The sequence below is a fragment of the Periophthalmus magnuspinnatus genome, chromosome 22 (assembly GCF_009829125.3).
Source record: "Periophthalmus magnuspinnatus isolate fPerMag1 chromosome 22, fPerMag1.2.pri, whole genome shotgun sequence".
Classification (NCBI taxonomy): domain Eukaryota; kingdom Metazoa; phylum Chordata; class Actinopteri; order Gobiiformes; family Gobiidae; genus Periophthalmus; species Periophthalmus magnuspinnatus.
Window position 1 is genome coordinate 16,753,565 of NC_047147.1, and position 13,911 is coordinate 16,767,475.

Below are 13,911 nucleotides of genomic sequence, written 5' to 3' on the forward strand. Positions count from 1 at the left end.
TCTTCTATACATGCCTCTGGGGTCACAGACAGCGGCTCCCACCAGCTAATAAAATGCCCAAATAGCCTACGACTAATGCACAACTTAATACAGGGAATGAGATAAAGTATATGTGGATTTGAATGACTCCAAAAGGATAAAGGAGGAAAACACATAATTTGGATTTCATGCTTTGAGTGCCAAGAATTTGTGGAGATAGAGCAAATATGAGAGAAATGACATGATTTGGAAATAGGAGTTCAATGAGACTGGTTTATCGGCAAGAGAAGGACCCAAGTGTAAAGAGCTTAAGTGGAATGTTGGAATGACAGTAAAGCCTAGCTGGGAGGTCCGAGAGGAGGGCGATGAAAGCCCATGTACAAGAAATGATAAGTGTGCAGCCATGTGCAGCGAGGAACCCAATCTGCTGAAAAACATATCCTCAAGACAACGGACAGGGCAATCGTGGTATCATCCTGGAAAGGTATTCAAATGTGCAAATGTTCAAACTATTTAATTAAAGTGTTTTTATCCTTGTGCGTCTGGGGATATAATCAACCCCCGAATTCAAAACTGAAGGTCCTGTAAATGTATTATGTAACAAAAAATAATCCTAACAAGAATTTATGTTAGACTAGGGATGTCAAAAGTATCGAAAATTAGAGCATTTAAGTATCAATGCTAAAAAAGTCACATTCACAGGACAGAAATGAACCTTTCCTGAATAGTTTCAGAATGATATTGAGCTGTATCAGAAGTATAAGACCACACAGACTAGTATACTCCCATGCGCCACTATGCAACATAACTGGACAATATAAGGCCACATGGTAATATAAAAGAACGTATTATTATGTAATGTTGAAAATCACATTCTATTGTCTGAAGAGTGTTTTGATTATCATTGTGGTATTGGAATCGGTATTGAGTGTCGAGTCTATTCTTTCAAAAATTGAGTTTGAAATTTTAGTATCTTGACCATACCATTTCATATAAACTAAGAAATAATTCAAACAACTTGAAATGTAAATAACTCACTTTATGAAATAAAAGAAGCTTAAGATTTAATCATGAGGAGCATCTACTGTTCCATACCAAGCAACAAGAACGACTAGTCACTGTTGGCCCACACGCCTCCTCTGCTCACTGGGCAACCCCTTGTCTGATTGAACCCATATGTGCCATTGGGCAACTATGAGATGGAGTATAATTATTCAGGGCAAGCATTTTGCCTTCAATTAGATCTACAACTCCTCATATTGCCTTTCTCTCAAGCTGACAAATAACATGCTAACTAGCTAGACAAAAACATCCGATATGCACATGGTAAAGTGCTCATTGCTATACATTTACTGGGGTGGAAGGTTGGTAGAGGCCTGACCACAGCACAATTTCCGCCTTGCTTTTTAAAGACATGGAATAACTCAAGGGAATTTATGAGAAATATAGAGAATTTAGGCTTTAAAACATTACGTCGCAAGTGCACTTTATATAACTGTCTGGTACTACTACTACTACATATGGCCTGGTAGCATGGTGCAGCGGTGAACTCCAAGATGTTGAGATGGAAAACACCCTGTTTTTTCCCTTTTGTATTATAGTCCCTAAATCTTAATGAGAGCTGCAATGCGAGCCAAAGACAACCGCTGCCCCTCTGACAGCCAGCGAGTAAAAATAAAACAACGCCCCTGCGCTGAAACTGCAAATTACAGCGTCTGGCCTCCACTTAAATATCTGATGATTTTTACAAGCAGCAAAAATGCCCCGAAGTAACTGAGCTGCCTCTCTGGACTTTTATTGAGGTGACGGCAGCATCTCCCACAACTTCCCATCGTGAGGTGAAACAAGCCACCATTGTGTGCAGCACTGTGACTTCTGGGGCACACAGAGCTCGCTTCTCAAGGGCCAGTTTGAGAATATGAGTCAATGTGAGCAGGTCTGAAAACACGCACAACTGGCAACACAACATGGCAACAAGGGAGAGATGGTCAAACAGGGACATCATCACATCATCACAACTCCTCAAAAAGATATGTGCAATATGTGAACTAGGGAGTTGGGAAGTAAGAAAATATGAAGTTGTTTTGATATTGACTCACCAAAAGCAAAGTCATTTTTAATTTGAACTTTATGTAAAAGAGACTAGTTAGGGCAAGTTAGGTCATTTCTAATATGTTTGATTAGTCACTTTTTATTGATGACTATAAGAGATACATTTTTTTCTAACCTAATCTAATCTAATGTAATATAATTGTATGACCAGTGAACATATGGCCAATAATATACAGTTAATTAAGTGCATTATAGTCTGTAATTGGCCAGCTTAATGTTATCACAACATCAGTACAACAATGAATGACTTGCATGTCCAGTTTGAGCCTTGGAATGATCCTTGTTTTGTCTGTGGCATGACCTTGCTTAATCCTGATTTCTATGTGGTTTCAATTTGGGGAATTTTATTCATTTGATAGTTCGATAGCAAGTCATATTGTAACCACAATATTCAACATTGTCATTGTGTATTGTAAGATGTTCAACCTTATATCATATGTTACTATAAAAACAGGAGGAGGTGGCCAGCTGGTTCTTATCAGACTTCAGACCCTGGTGCCAGACAGACAGACAGCATCATAAAAGCGGTGAGGAGTGGGCCACACTGGGCTGAGGTCAACACTGGGTGGGTTTGTTGCTAGTGGAGGCTCCCCTCATGTGGACTGTCTCATAAAAGGGTCCAGAGCCAGAGGAGTCATGCTGGAACACACAGCCACCCCCAAACTCTAGTGACCATGTGCTGTCCAGCACACCATGATGCTAACAGTCATCCTTTTCTTTTTAGCCTGTCAGTCCATGACTTTTTGGACAGAGAATAATGTGAGTCAAATATTTGCATTTGCTGCTTATCTCCCATAGTACCCATAAACTGGTCTGCCCTGGGTTTACACAGCCAAGCAAGACAAAACAAAAGCGATCATTGAGCAATAAACTATTAAATATTGGAAACCCTAGGTGTTTAATTCAGCCAATAAACGCATTCTGAACACTGAGGAGATGTCACGGTAGTTGTTTTTGGCACATCTGTGGGTCCAGATGTATTATCGCGACACACAGGTGACTGGACACCTCCTCAAGCATACAGGGAGTTAAGGGACCTTCTCCACTGGCCTGACGCGGCGCTGATCATGTTACAGCCTGTACCTCTGCCAGAAGCTCTTTGTGTTGGCAGAAAAATTGATCTAACTTTGGTTATCAGCACTGGCCTCTCACACGGCTCCAGATGACAGTGCAATCCACTCATGAAAGTGCTCTCATTTCAGGGCCACTTCTATGCGTCTCCCCCGTGGTTCCCTGAGTGCTTTTGATATAGTTTTTGTGCCAAACTGATTGTGAGGAAGGAACGCAAAGTAAGAATTTGCATTGACATGCTTTATCACTAATTAAATCAGGTAAAGTGATAATTAATTTAAATAAATGTTAAAAGATAACATTTACAATGTCTGAACACTGTATTTATCTGTGCTTACACTCTCTACTTCTACCGGTAATAAGATAGAAGTGGTTGGTTTTGAACAAAAGAGACATTTTTTTGTGTGATAACAAATGGGCACACAAACAACATATAATTTCCCATACATCTTACCCAAAACACTCTACCACAGTAGTGTTTTGGGTAAGTTTGGTTTTGGGATGCCATAACCCACTCACCACAGTCTATGGCGTCATCTCTGTTCACACCAGGCTGGCAGCCCTGGAAGCACCGATAAGAGCCTATTGTGTTCTCACAGCGCCAAGCACCACAAGGGGAACTTCCGAAATCTGTGCACTCATTCTGATCTGTCGGAGAGACACAAGGGTTAGAATGTTACCAATCCACTTTTGACACCCACACTAGTGTTGTATATGTAGGAATCACAACCAGACACCTCCAACAAGATAGACAATAGAAAATCATGAAAGAGACCTGAACATTGTTTTACATCAATATATATTACACAAATTTGACTGGTGTGAGCTTTAGGTCATTAAAAAAGTTGTTACCTCCTCAAAAATATACCCAGAGTTATTAAAAGTTTTGTTTCATTCACACATGTATGAGTAACCCTTTATTATTAGTCTGTCTACATCTCCACAGCTCAAAATCCACTGTTCCATGTTGGGATGTCATGAAGCGGTAGTTTTCAAGTTAATAGCTACTTTTTACATTTTGTTTAGTAGACATTGGCAATTCCACTATCTAAAGGATTCTAGTGAAGATGCATGGAGTTTAAAAACACAGTGGAGCACTTCCTGTAATACCACATGACATCACAAAGTGGAACAGTGTTCTCTGAACTCCTAAATATGCAAGGTTTATGTGTTAAACATGTGCCAATGAAACTAAACACAACTCCTGGTATGTTTCTGATGAGGAAGCATAAAGATCATAAAATAGCGTAATATGAGTTCTTTAGGGTTAAATATACATCCAACTAAAAAGACTTTATTGCTACCTCACTCATAATCCCAACCTCCTATAAGTTACAATCAGTCAATTACAATCCTTTCCTCTCAAGTTATTCTTATAAATGCATCTTCTACCTGTGACTGCATGCCCCATCTCAGCCGCAGCAGCAAACCTGTCAGCTACCTCAGCTTCTCTGTCTGCTCCTATCACTGGTGTCTATGCATTATACAAAAAAAATTAAAAATAAAAATCTCCCTTTCTAATGCAGCAAAATGTATCCATTTAATAAACCATACAGCAGTCTCTAGCATTGTCTATGTTTGGTTAAATATTATTATGGTTGAAATAATTACTATGGGATGTCAAACACAATTTATAAAGTAAATACAGCCAATCTTTTTTATTTTGTAAATTTCAAACTTCTGCAGCCTCATCAACACTTGTTCTCAGCAGTCACCCTGGAGAGCTGTGTTATAACTGTTCCCTGTAATTCCAGTGAGCGACACAAATGAACAAAAACAATATTATGACAGCAATCCAGGCACCTGCAAAGGAAATCAAAAGGAGACACTGAACAAACCCCAACACCTCCTGCTCACAAAGGGGTCATTCACAGCACCTTAGAGAGACCAGGCCTCTGCCAGACAACCACTCCCATAGGCAATGCACAATCAATCATGAGCAAAACTAAATGTAGCATGACAATCAAACTGTAAAAGTTGACAAGTTGAAGTCTCATGAGCAGTATTTACGGAAAATGATAATATACAAGCAGGCCACTAGAGAGGGTATATCTTATAATACCTTCACAATCAGCTGTCTCGGAGTTGAACTTGAATCCCGCTTTGCACAGACAAATATAGGAACCAGCGCTATTGACGCACTGGCCCCGCATGCACACGTCCTTACTGCACTCATCCACATCTGTGACAAAAACAAAAGTGGAAAGATAATTGGAAGGGAGATTTAGACATATTAATTATGACTAAATATCTATATATATTTCGTTGCATCTGTTAAGCCTACAGGGAACAGTAAATATGGGTAATCAAGCACACCAATTGAAGCACTTAACGGTATACTGACAAACAGGAAGCAAAAAAGGGGAAATGTATGTACGTAAGCTTCCCAGGATTAGAGCATTCCGTTTGAATGGTAAAATATAATAATGAATGCTACATGCTTGATTAGCCGTGAATTACTTGTGGATAATTGCAGCATTACAACATGTAGCTTGTTAGGTACTTGGAGCACGGGTGAAAGGTAAGGGAAAAAATATTGTGGAGGAAAATCCTGTCTTCCTGTTCCAGATTGTGATTATTGAAATCTTTGAAAGACAGAAGGTAGACGAACATTTGTAGAAACAAGGAGAAAAAGTGACTCCAGACAATAAGTAAACACATAAATATGCTATGAGAGGATAGTTTTGGATCTAATGCAAGAACTTCAAAAAGCTTTTATTTATAAGTACAACAACTCCTCAACAAGAAGAATAGATGATCCAATATGACCTCTTGTTGTGCACTTTTAAGAAAAGGTCATGAACCAAGTGGTAATCATAATTCTTATATGGCAATGGAACAGAAAAGGGCCCATACTATGCTATTTTCTGATCAGTTATAATCCTCAAAAAAAAACTACATAGGATTATGGTTTGTTTCACTCACATGTTTAACAAACAAACCCTGCATATTTACACTGAGTTCTTCTCTCAAAAAGAAAATACTCTGTTCCACCTTGTGATGTTTTATGGTAACACAGGAATAGCTCCACTGTGTTTTTAAACTCCATACACCTTCACTAGAATCATTTGCATAATTTCAGCCCTGAATTGGCCTGAATTGTCAATCTCTGCTAAACAAAAGGTAAAAAGTAGCCTTTAACTTGAAAACTACCACTTCATTACATCACAAGATGGAACAAAGCATTTGGAGCTTTGGAAATATATACAGTTTAATAATAAAGGGTTACTCAAACACATGTGAATGAAATAAATCACAACTCCAGGTATGTTTTTGATTAGGTAACAATATTCTAACATTGCTTAATGCTCACATGAGTAAATATTTTATAACATAGGGAGTTTAAAAATACAGGAAATTTAGGTAAATCCTTAGTATTGTAAAATATTACTTTAAAGTATTTTTAAATGTACTGTTTTACCCAAGACAAAATGTGATTTTTAACCCACAGGACTAAGTGTATATGTCACCACAGTAAATTTACATGCCCTTGTACCAATGTAAAAGGGATCTGGCTTTTCTTGTGTCAGAGAAGCAGACACAATGGCAGACTGCGAGAAAATGTGTGACAAATGTTGATTTAAAGGATAATTAGAGGTCTGTATTTGTAATGGCAGCTGGCCAGAGAACCTGATGCTGCCTGGGTACACTCTTGACACTAACTGCTACTTCAGGCCCTACACTACAGAGCAAACAGTGTCTTTAGTCAGTCACCTGTTTGAATGCCAGTGTAACAAAGGCTTTGAGTCAGTTCTACCTGCTTTACATCTGATCATGCAGCCAAGCATTTTACCATTGTTTCTATTCTAGGGTTGTCAAAAGTATCGAAAATGTGATAGTATGGATACTAAAACGACCATCATTACGTGCAAGTCACATTCACAGGACAAAAATGAACCTGAATGAAAAGTATAAGACCACATATAGACTTGTGGACCACTATGGCACATACCTGGACCACTGACGTAGAGAAAGTACTGTTATTTAAAAATCACATTCTATTGTATAAAGAAAGAGTGTTTTTTTATCATCATCATGGTATCGAAATCTGTATTGAGTGTCGAGTCTACTCCTCAGTATTGAAATCGAGTTTTAGTAGCGTGACAAAACTACACTGTTCACCTCTTACAAGACACATCAGAAGGAAAACACACAGATGAGGTCCTGACATCTTAGCTCAATTATTTCATATATTTTGACAGAATATGCCCTGGTTTCTTTGGGGAAAATGCTCTTTTATTCATGACGAGACTTTTTATGGTGCTATGATATTGGGTCACAGGGTGCGGCTGGAATAACATCAAACTGAAAGAGAGTGAGATGAGACAGTGGATTAGGACATGGACCATTACACAGAAAGGCTAGGTGCTCCTGCCAGGGGTCAAAGGTGACAATGAACACCAAAAACCTGGATGGACAGGGAGACTCATGTGTGATTCTTAAATGGTGAACATCAACCAGCCCTGGCACAGCTGGTATTATTATGACTTCCATGACATTTGTTATAGTATGATGTCATTTGTATTTTCTGAGTTTGCGTACGTTTGTATAGAAATATTAAAAATACAGAACTATGCCCGAGGATAGTTCAACAAGGTCTAATTGCTAATTTTCTTCTCAAACCTCTGAGATGTCAAATAAAAATTGTGGGCACTGTATAAAGAATAAACAACTGCACAGCACATTTAGGTTTATAAGAAAATCCACTTTAAATCGTTAGGCTGGAAAACAAGACCTCAGAGCTGCAATTTTAGAAATAAATAGTGGTTTAGCTGTAACAATTGGTCCTTACACTGAAATCCTACCACTATATTCCACCCACTAACAGGTGCTATGATGAAGAGATAATCTGTGTTATTGACTTCATAATGTAACGCATGATGGGAGAACTTAACCAGCATCATTCCAGGCTTCTCATTTCCTGTCTATTTGTACCATTACCCAAACACATTACATTTATAGAAACGCTCTCTCACACATGGGCCTGCCTCACCCAATTACAGCAAATCCTACAATGATTTAAATGATGTTTTTCTACTGGCATCGCTGTTCCGGCTGCTGTGTGGTATTACTGTACTTTACCCTGGCAGCCGCTTCTGCCTTCCTCGGTGGTATATCCATCAGGACACAGGCAGACGTAGGACCCGGGTGTGTTCTGACAGCGCCCCTCTCCGCACAGCCCAACAACCCGCGAACACTCATCGATATCTGGGACACAAAGAAGCACACAGCTGCCAACACGAGGTAATCATCAAGAAGCAGGTCACCAGTGTCGGGGGTTGTGTTTCTTGGTGGGTGCCTGCAGAGGGTAAGTGTTTTTACCCTGGCATGATGTCCCGTACACCAACTCGGAGCCACTGGGACAGGAGCAGCTGAAGGAGCCAATGGTGTTGGTGCAGAGACCCCCACTGCACTTTTGAGGGTCATCACATTCATTCAGATCTAAATGAAGAGAGGAATTATGTTATGAAAATGTTTAACAGCTTAATGGCAACACTGAATATCAATTTCATTATGTGGTCTGTAGAAGGTTAACTTTATAGAAAAACACATTTACTAATGGTTGTGATGCATTACGTCAACTAAGTTTTTAACTAATTAACATAATAACATTCTAAAGGGTATTATTATTTAAAAGAGATGGGGGGCAGCTAAAATTAAAATGGTTAAAATGCAGATAGATGTATGCTGTAATACAAGGAGTTTGTGGGTCTAGTCATTAATATAAATGATCAGGTTCAACACTTGTGAATTTAACTTTTAGATATTTCAGGAAAAAATAAAATGTTATCAATAGGAAAAACTCTGAAAACCACCAATTAGCTAAAAGTTAAAGCAAAAAAAACAAAACATTTCTTATGTCAGTGTAGGTAATACACATTGTGCAAATAGACACATTGTTTTAATATAGCTTAATGCTGACACTAAGATCAGCAATTAGAACAAAATGAGTATAATATTCCTTTGCCACACAAATAGTTGTCAAGAATGTGATGAATGTGGACCACAGTGAAAAATTAAGAGCAGTAATGGCCTGAGCTCACTTTACTATGTCAGGCCGACTGTTGTGTCAGACAATGACTAAGAAACACATTACACATAATACCATTTTAAGTGTTAGTGGTGACGAAACAAGTCCATATTCTGTACCTTCACATGAAACTCCATTGGGTGCTGCAGTGTAGCCAGGGTCACAGGTCATGCAAGAGAACGAGCCCTCTGTATTGGTACAAACACCCATGGGGCAGACTCCTGGGGTGAGGCATTCATTGATGTCTGCAATAAGAAAAAGTAATTGTAGAAAATCAGTTTATTATTCTAGTTTTAGCACAAAAGTTATCTGTTAAGCCAAATGCATTGGGACTAACATGTATAATTAGAAAAGCCCTTATTAGATTGCACTGACAGTGTTTTATTAAAAAGGGTGGAAAGATAAGTATGCAGAAGGGCCATCCAGTCCAAAAAGGCAAGCAGGTGCCGTATAATCGCTGAATCTACAAACAGTCATTGCCTCCCTGCGATGTGATCACTGGACATTCTTTGTGGGTCTGTGGAGATTGTGTTTCTTAAGCCGAATAGAGTGTGGGCTATTGTTAAATTGTTGAGACAGCTCTGTTCTGCCTCTGAGTGAGAAGCAAGTTCAGAAACATGGACACCAAGGGAGTGGTTGACTTCATTTCAAATTAAAGCGTTAATATTTTCCATGGCATCGGACACCTTCATTAAAATCCTATCAGAAGCCGGCGTTGGCTTGTTTTATCCAACTTCTTTCCCAGAGTTCGGAGACATATCAGTGGGGGATCTGCTCTTGTGCTCCATCCTCTCTTTCATTTAAAACAACAGTGTGGTATATATGACTTACAGAGCCTATTTAAATAATCATTCCCTTTTCTTCTTCCCATGAAGTCATGACAGATCCAACCTCCTGGATCCATCGAAACAGCCGTTTGAGTGCATATGCCTCATGAATCATGCCATTACAAATTACACAGCACCATAAAGATTTTCTGTAATCATGTACTGGGACAATGTGTGTTCAGTTCAGTGTAGCTGAATATGGTGAAAATACATTTAGAACAAAATGAACAGTATGGTTACTGTAACTATAATAATTTTTTGAGTTTTTATTTGTACTAACAACATATATGAAATATATTAGATGTTTTGTACCTATTACATATTAGACAATACAGGTAAGAGAGGCTTTATTACCTATGACGATTCTAAGGAAGACTGAAGACTGAAACATGTCATCTTTTACCTATATATCCTGATACAGCTGAACAATTAAATAATATACTTTCACATGTCCAAAGTTCACATGATGGACATGCTGTACCTTCACAGGTGTAACCATCACTGGACAGTTGTAGTCCCACTCCACAGCTTCTACAGGTGTATCCTCCTTGAGTATTGAGGCACTGCTGGCCTGGGCACACGTTACCCACCAAACATTCATCTACATCTGGAGAACAACATGAATAGATACATCATAATGTGGCTGACCAAATTCAGCCACTTGCAATCAATAGCACAGGAAATGGTTAAGACATTTTGGGTGTATGTCAACACTATTGCATGTCTATCTGAGGATTAGTATTTCAGTGTACAGTATTTGCTGGGGAATGCCAGTTAGATGGTGAAATCCAGCTATGATGTGATGTCTGAGCACTGGAGTATTTTTAGATTATTTGAATTTACTAACCATCACACTGTAAACCATCATCAGAGACTCTGAACCCAGGCTGACACTCTAGACAGGTGAAAGAGCCATGAGTATTGGTACATCTGCCCTGTGGGCAAGTGTGCGGGAGTCTGCACTCATCAATATCTGAAAGTATATCATAGTAAACACAGTGGTTAATTTAAAAAAAACCTCACATGTCTACATAAGTGAAGTTGTGACAAAGCCCACCTTCACACAGCTCTCCATCATAAGACACTGTGTAGCCTGAGGGGCAGTTCTCACAGGTGTAAGAACCCTCCGTGTTCAGACAGATCCCATTGGCACAAGTTGATAGAGACCGGCACTCATCGATATCTGAGCCACAACATAGTCACATACACATACATTACGAATGGCCAGCAGCGAACTACGATTGAGTTAGTTCTGATATCAGTGCACTAATTACAGAGAAACGACAACAGATGGATTTGTTAGTTACCTTCACATCTCCTGCGGTCTGAGGAAACACTATAGCCGGCCTTACACCTAGTGCAGGTGTAGGACCCCTCAGTGTTTGCACAAATCCCACCATGACACACATCTCCCTGTGCACATTCATCCACATCTGGAAATAAAGAGCACTTTTCAACAAAGCTGCACGCAGTAATTATTGGTTCATTCCAGAGTTTGTGTAAAAGTTGAGTTTGTGTAAATCATTACAGGATTTCATACCTTCACATCTGAGTCCATCCACAGACGGCCCAAAGCCAGGCCTGCATTTCTGACAAGTGAAGGATCCCACTGTGTTGAGGCAGATTCCTGCAGGGCACGCATTACCAGCTGCACACTCGTTGACATCTGAACAGAAATGATTACTTGACATGATGATGTTGTCATAAAAAGCGCATAATAAATAGCAGTCCAAAGCTCTTGATAATTCTTTACAGACCTTCACAGGCTTTGCCGTCAGATGTGACTTTGTAACCATGGTTACAGCTGCACTTGTAGCTTCCATCCAGATTGGAGCAGCGTCCATAGAGACATACTCCTGGACGCACACACTCATCCACATCTGCACAGAAGATAAAGGGAATCCACAGTGGTGCCATAAACCTTTTGTTCAAACGCAGAAATAATAATATTGAGCATTACCTTGGCAGGAGTTGTCTGATGACAGTTTGTATCCTTGGAAACAGTTGCACCTATAGGAGCCCTCGGTGTTGACACACCTACCATGGCTGCAAGCAGTTTGGTTCAGGCACTCGTTTACATCTGTGAACAAAGGTCAGAGGAACTATAAATAAAACTACATCCTACTGTCCTGGCGTGGATATAGTGCTGGGGAAAAGATAGAAAAAAGTGCATTCAGATCTAGGTACATGAACTCATACCACAGGAGGTGTGTTTAAACTAGGCATTTTGGAATAACAGAATCTTAAGTTTATAGCCCCAGTAGGGACATGAATCCATTGTTACAGGAAGCCCGAACAGGAAAGAAAACAGTGTACAGATATGTATTGTGGCACTTTGCAGTACAAATGATTGGGGCCTAATTGGTGAGTAACAGCAGTCATTAGGTTATATCAGCAGATCATTATGTCTTTTCCAGTCCACGAGTCAAACTTTTGACCGTGGAATTATGTCGCCAATAAACTATGGTGAAACTATGTTTTATAGTGGAACCTATTGGAGTGTTAACAGTTTTATAGGTCAGGTGAAGGTGTGGAAACAGAAAGAAAGAAAAAAAACTAATTATAGTAATAATGTGAAATGAAGGTATGAAGAAATAGAGACATTATAAAAGGGAAAGAACATAGTCAAAGATGTGGAAATAACATAGGGAAACGAAGTATTGGGAAAAAAGACCTGTTATTTCTAAGTGTAGCTTGGATAGGGTTAAATTAAGTCAATAAAAACTAATTATGTTTTTTTTCTTCTGAGCGTGATTCATTCAGTCAATTACAGTCTCATTAGTCAACAGTGACCAAGCCTGATAGAGACACAGAGCGGGTTTTGTGTGGTCTTGTGCTGGTACTGCCAGGGCTCTGTCAGTGCGGCTTGACATTTGGTTTTCTGCAATCACCCAGCATCACTAAGTCCTCTATGATAAGCCCTGGAAGGCAATGGAGCTGTTTTTTTCTATCACACCAGCAATTAGGCTTATCCCTTATTTACTCAATTGGCCCCTAACCACTGTGCTGCTGTCAATTGACAGATCCTGGAAGCCAGCTCCTACTGTTTAATGTGACTCCCGCAGTGCCAGACGTATACTATAGGGTAGGTCTTTGGGCTACAGAGGAAAAACATTTACCTTCCAATGGTTTCCCTCATTTAGCCTGGTTCCTCTGTTTGACTATTTAAAGACATTTTCAGTGGAAGGAATAACACAAGAGGATTTGTAAAAACTAAACTTGCCAAGGTGGTATTTTCTCTGGAAGCAACAAATTCATGGGACCACCGAAAATAGAAGGCAGCACCAATGATGTGTTTCAATCAGCGTCAGCCCCACTTAGCAACGACTTCTAAAAACCAGTAGCTCTGCTGAAGGCAATGACCATATTTTCCATCATTCCTGCATGCTCAGTCGTAGCCTGTTCACATCTCCAGAAAATTCAGCGCTGGAGCTAGGGTTTCCAAACAAATTAGCAGAGCCCAAGGTCAGAGAGAGGGGATGTGGCAGTAACACGAATCAGGCTATTATGTAACTATAGGTGTGTAACCTTAAAGCACATGCTATTTTAGAATGCTAACTCAAAATTTATTAAACCATGTTATGAGTGGAAACATTTACCATGTTGACCAACAAGAAACAGTTGTTCTAGTACAGGCACAGTATTACCGTAATCATTGGCCACAGCTCTCAAGCAGAAATATGCATTGTTCAAGAAACAATATTTGGACAATTCCATGTTAAGGTATTAAAAACAAAGCCTGTATCCTAAAACTAGGAAATCAAGAATAACAGGATTTAACAATAATAGGAAGGTTACTGGAAAAGGGAGCAGATAAAAATGTGTATATAAAAAGAGAAGTGCACATGGAAACACTGAACGAGTGAAAGGGCGGAGGTCTGAGCTTAGCCT

General features: G+C 39.4%; 1 protein-coding gene across 2 annotated transcripts in view; it reads right to left on the reverse strand.

The window, feature by feature from the left end:
* Positions 1-13,911, reverse strand: part of LOC117390062 (latent-transforming growth factor beta-binding protein 2-like) — an 86,057-nt gene that overhangs the window by 9,986 nt on the left and 62,160 nt on the right. For both annotated transcript variants that reach the window (XM_033987698.2, XM_033987699.2), the window contains 12 exons: positions 11,981-12,100; positions 11,778-11,900; positions 11,561-11,686; positions 11,328-11,453; positions 11,078-11,203; positions 10,868-10,993; positions 10,502-10,627; positions 9,313-9,438; positions 8,485-8,604; positions 8,245-8,370; positions 5,225-5,344; positions 3,682-3,810 (listed from right to left, as the gene is read on the reverse strand). In XM_033987698.2, the coding sequence (XP_033843589.1) occupies positions 3,682-3,810; positions 5,225-5,344; positions 8,245-8,370; positions 8,485-8,604; positions 9,313-9,438; positions 10,502-10,627; positions 10,868-10,993; positions 11,078-11,203; positions 11,328-11,453; positions 11,561-11,686; positions 11,778-11,900; positions 11,981-12,100 (1,494 nt within the window). The remainder of the gene's footprint in view (positions 1-3,681; positions 3,811-5,224; positions 5,345-8,244; positions 8,371-8,484; positions 8,605-9,312; positions 9,439-10,501; positions 10,628-10,867; positions 10,994-11,077; positions 11,204-11,327; positions 11,454-11,560; positions 11,687-11,777; positions 11,901-11,980; positions 12,101-13,911) is intronic.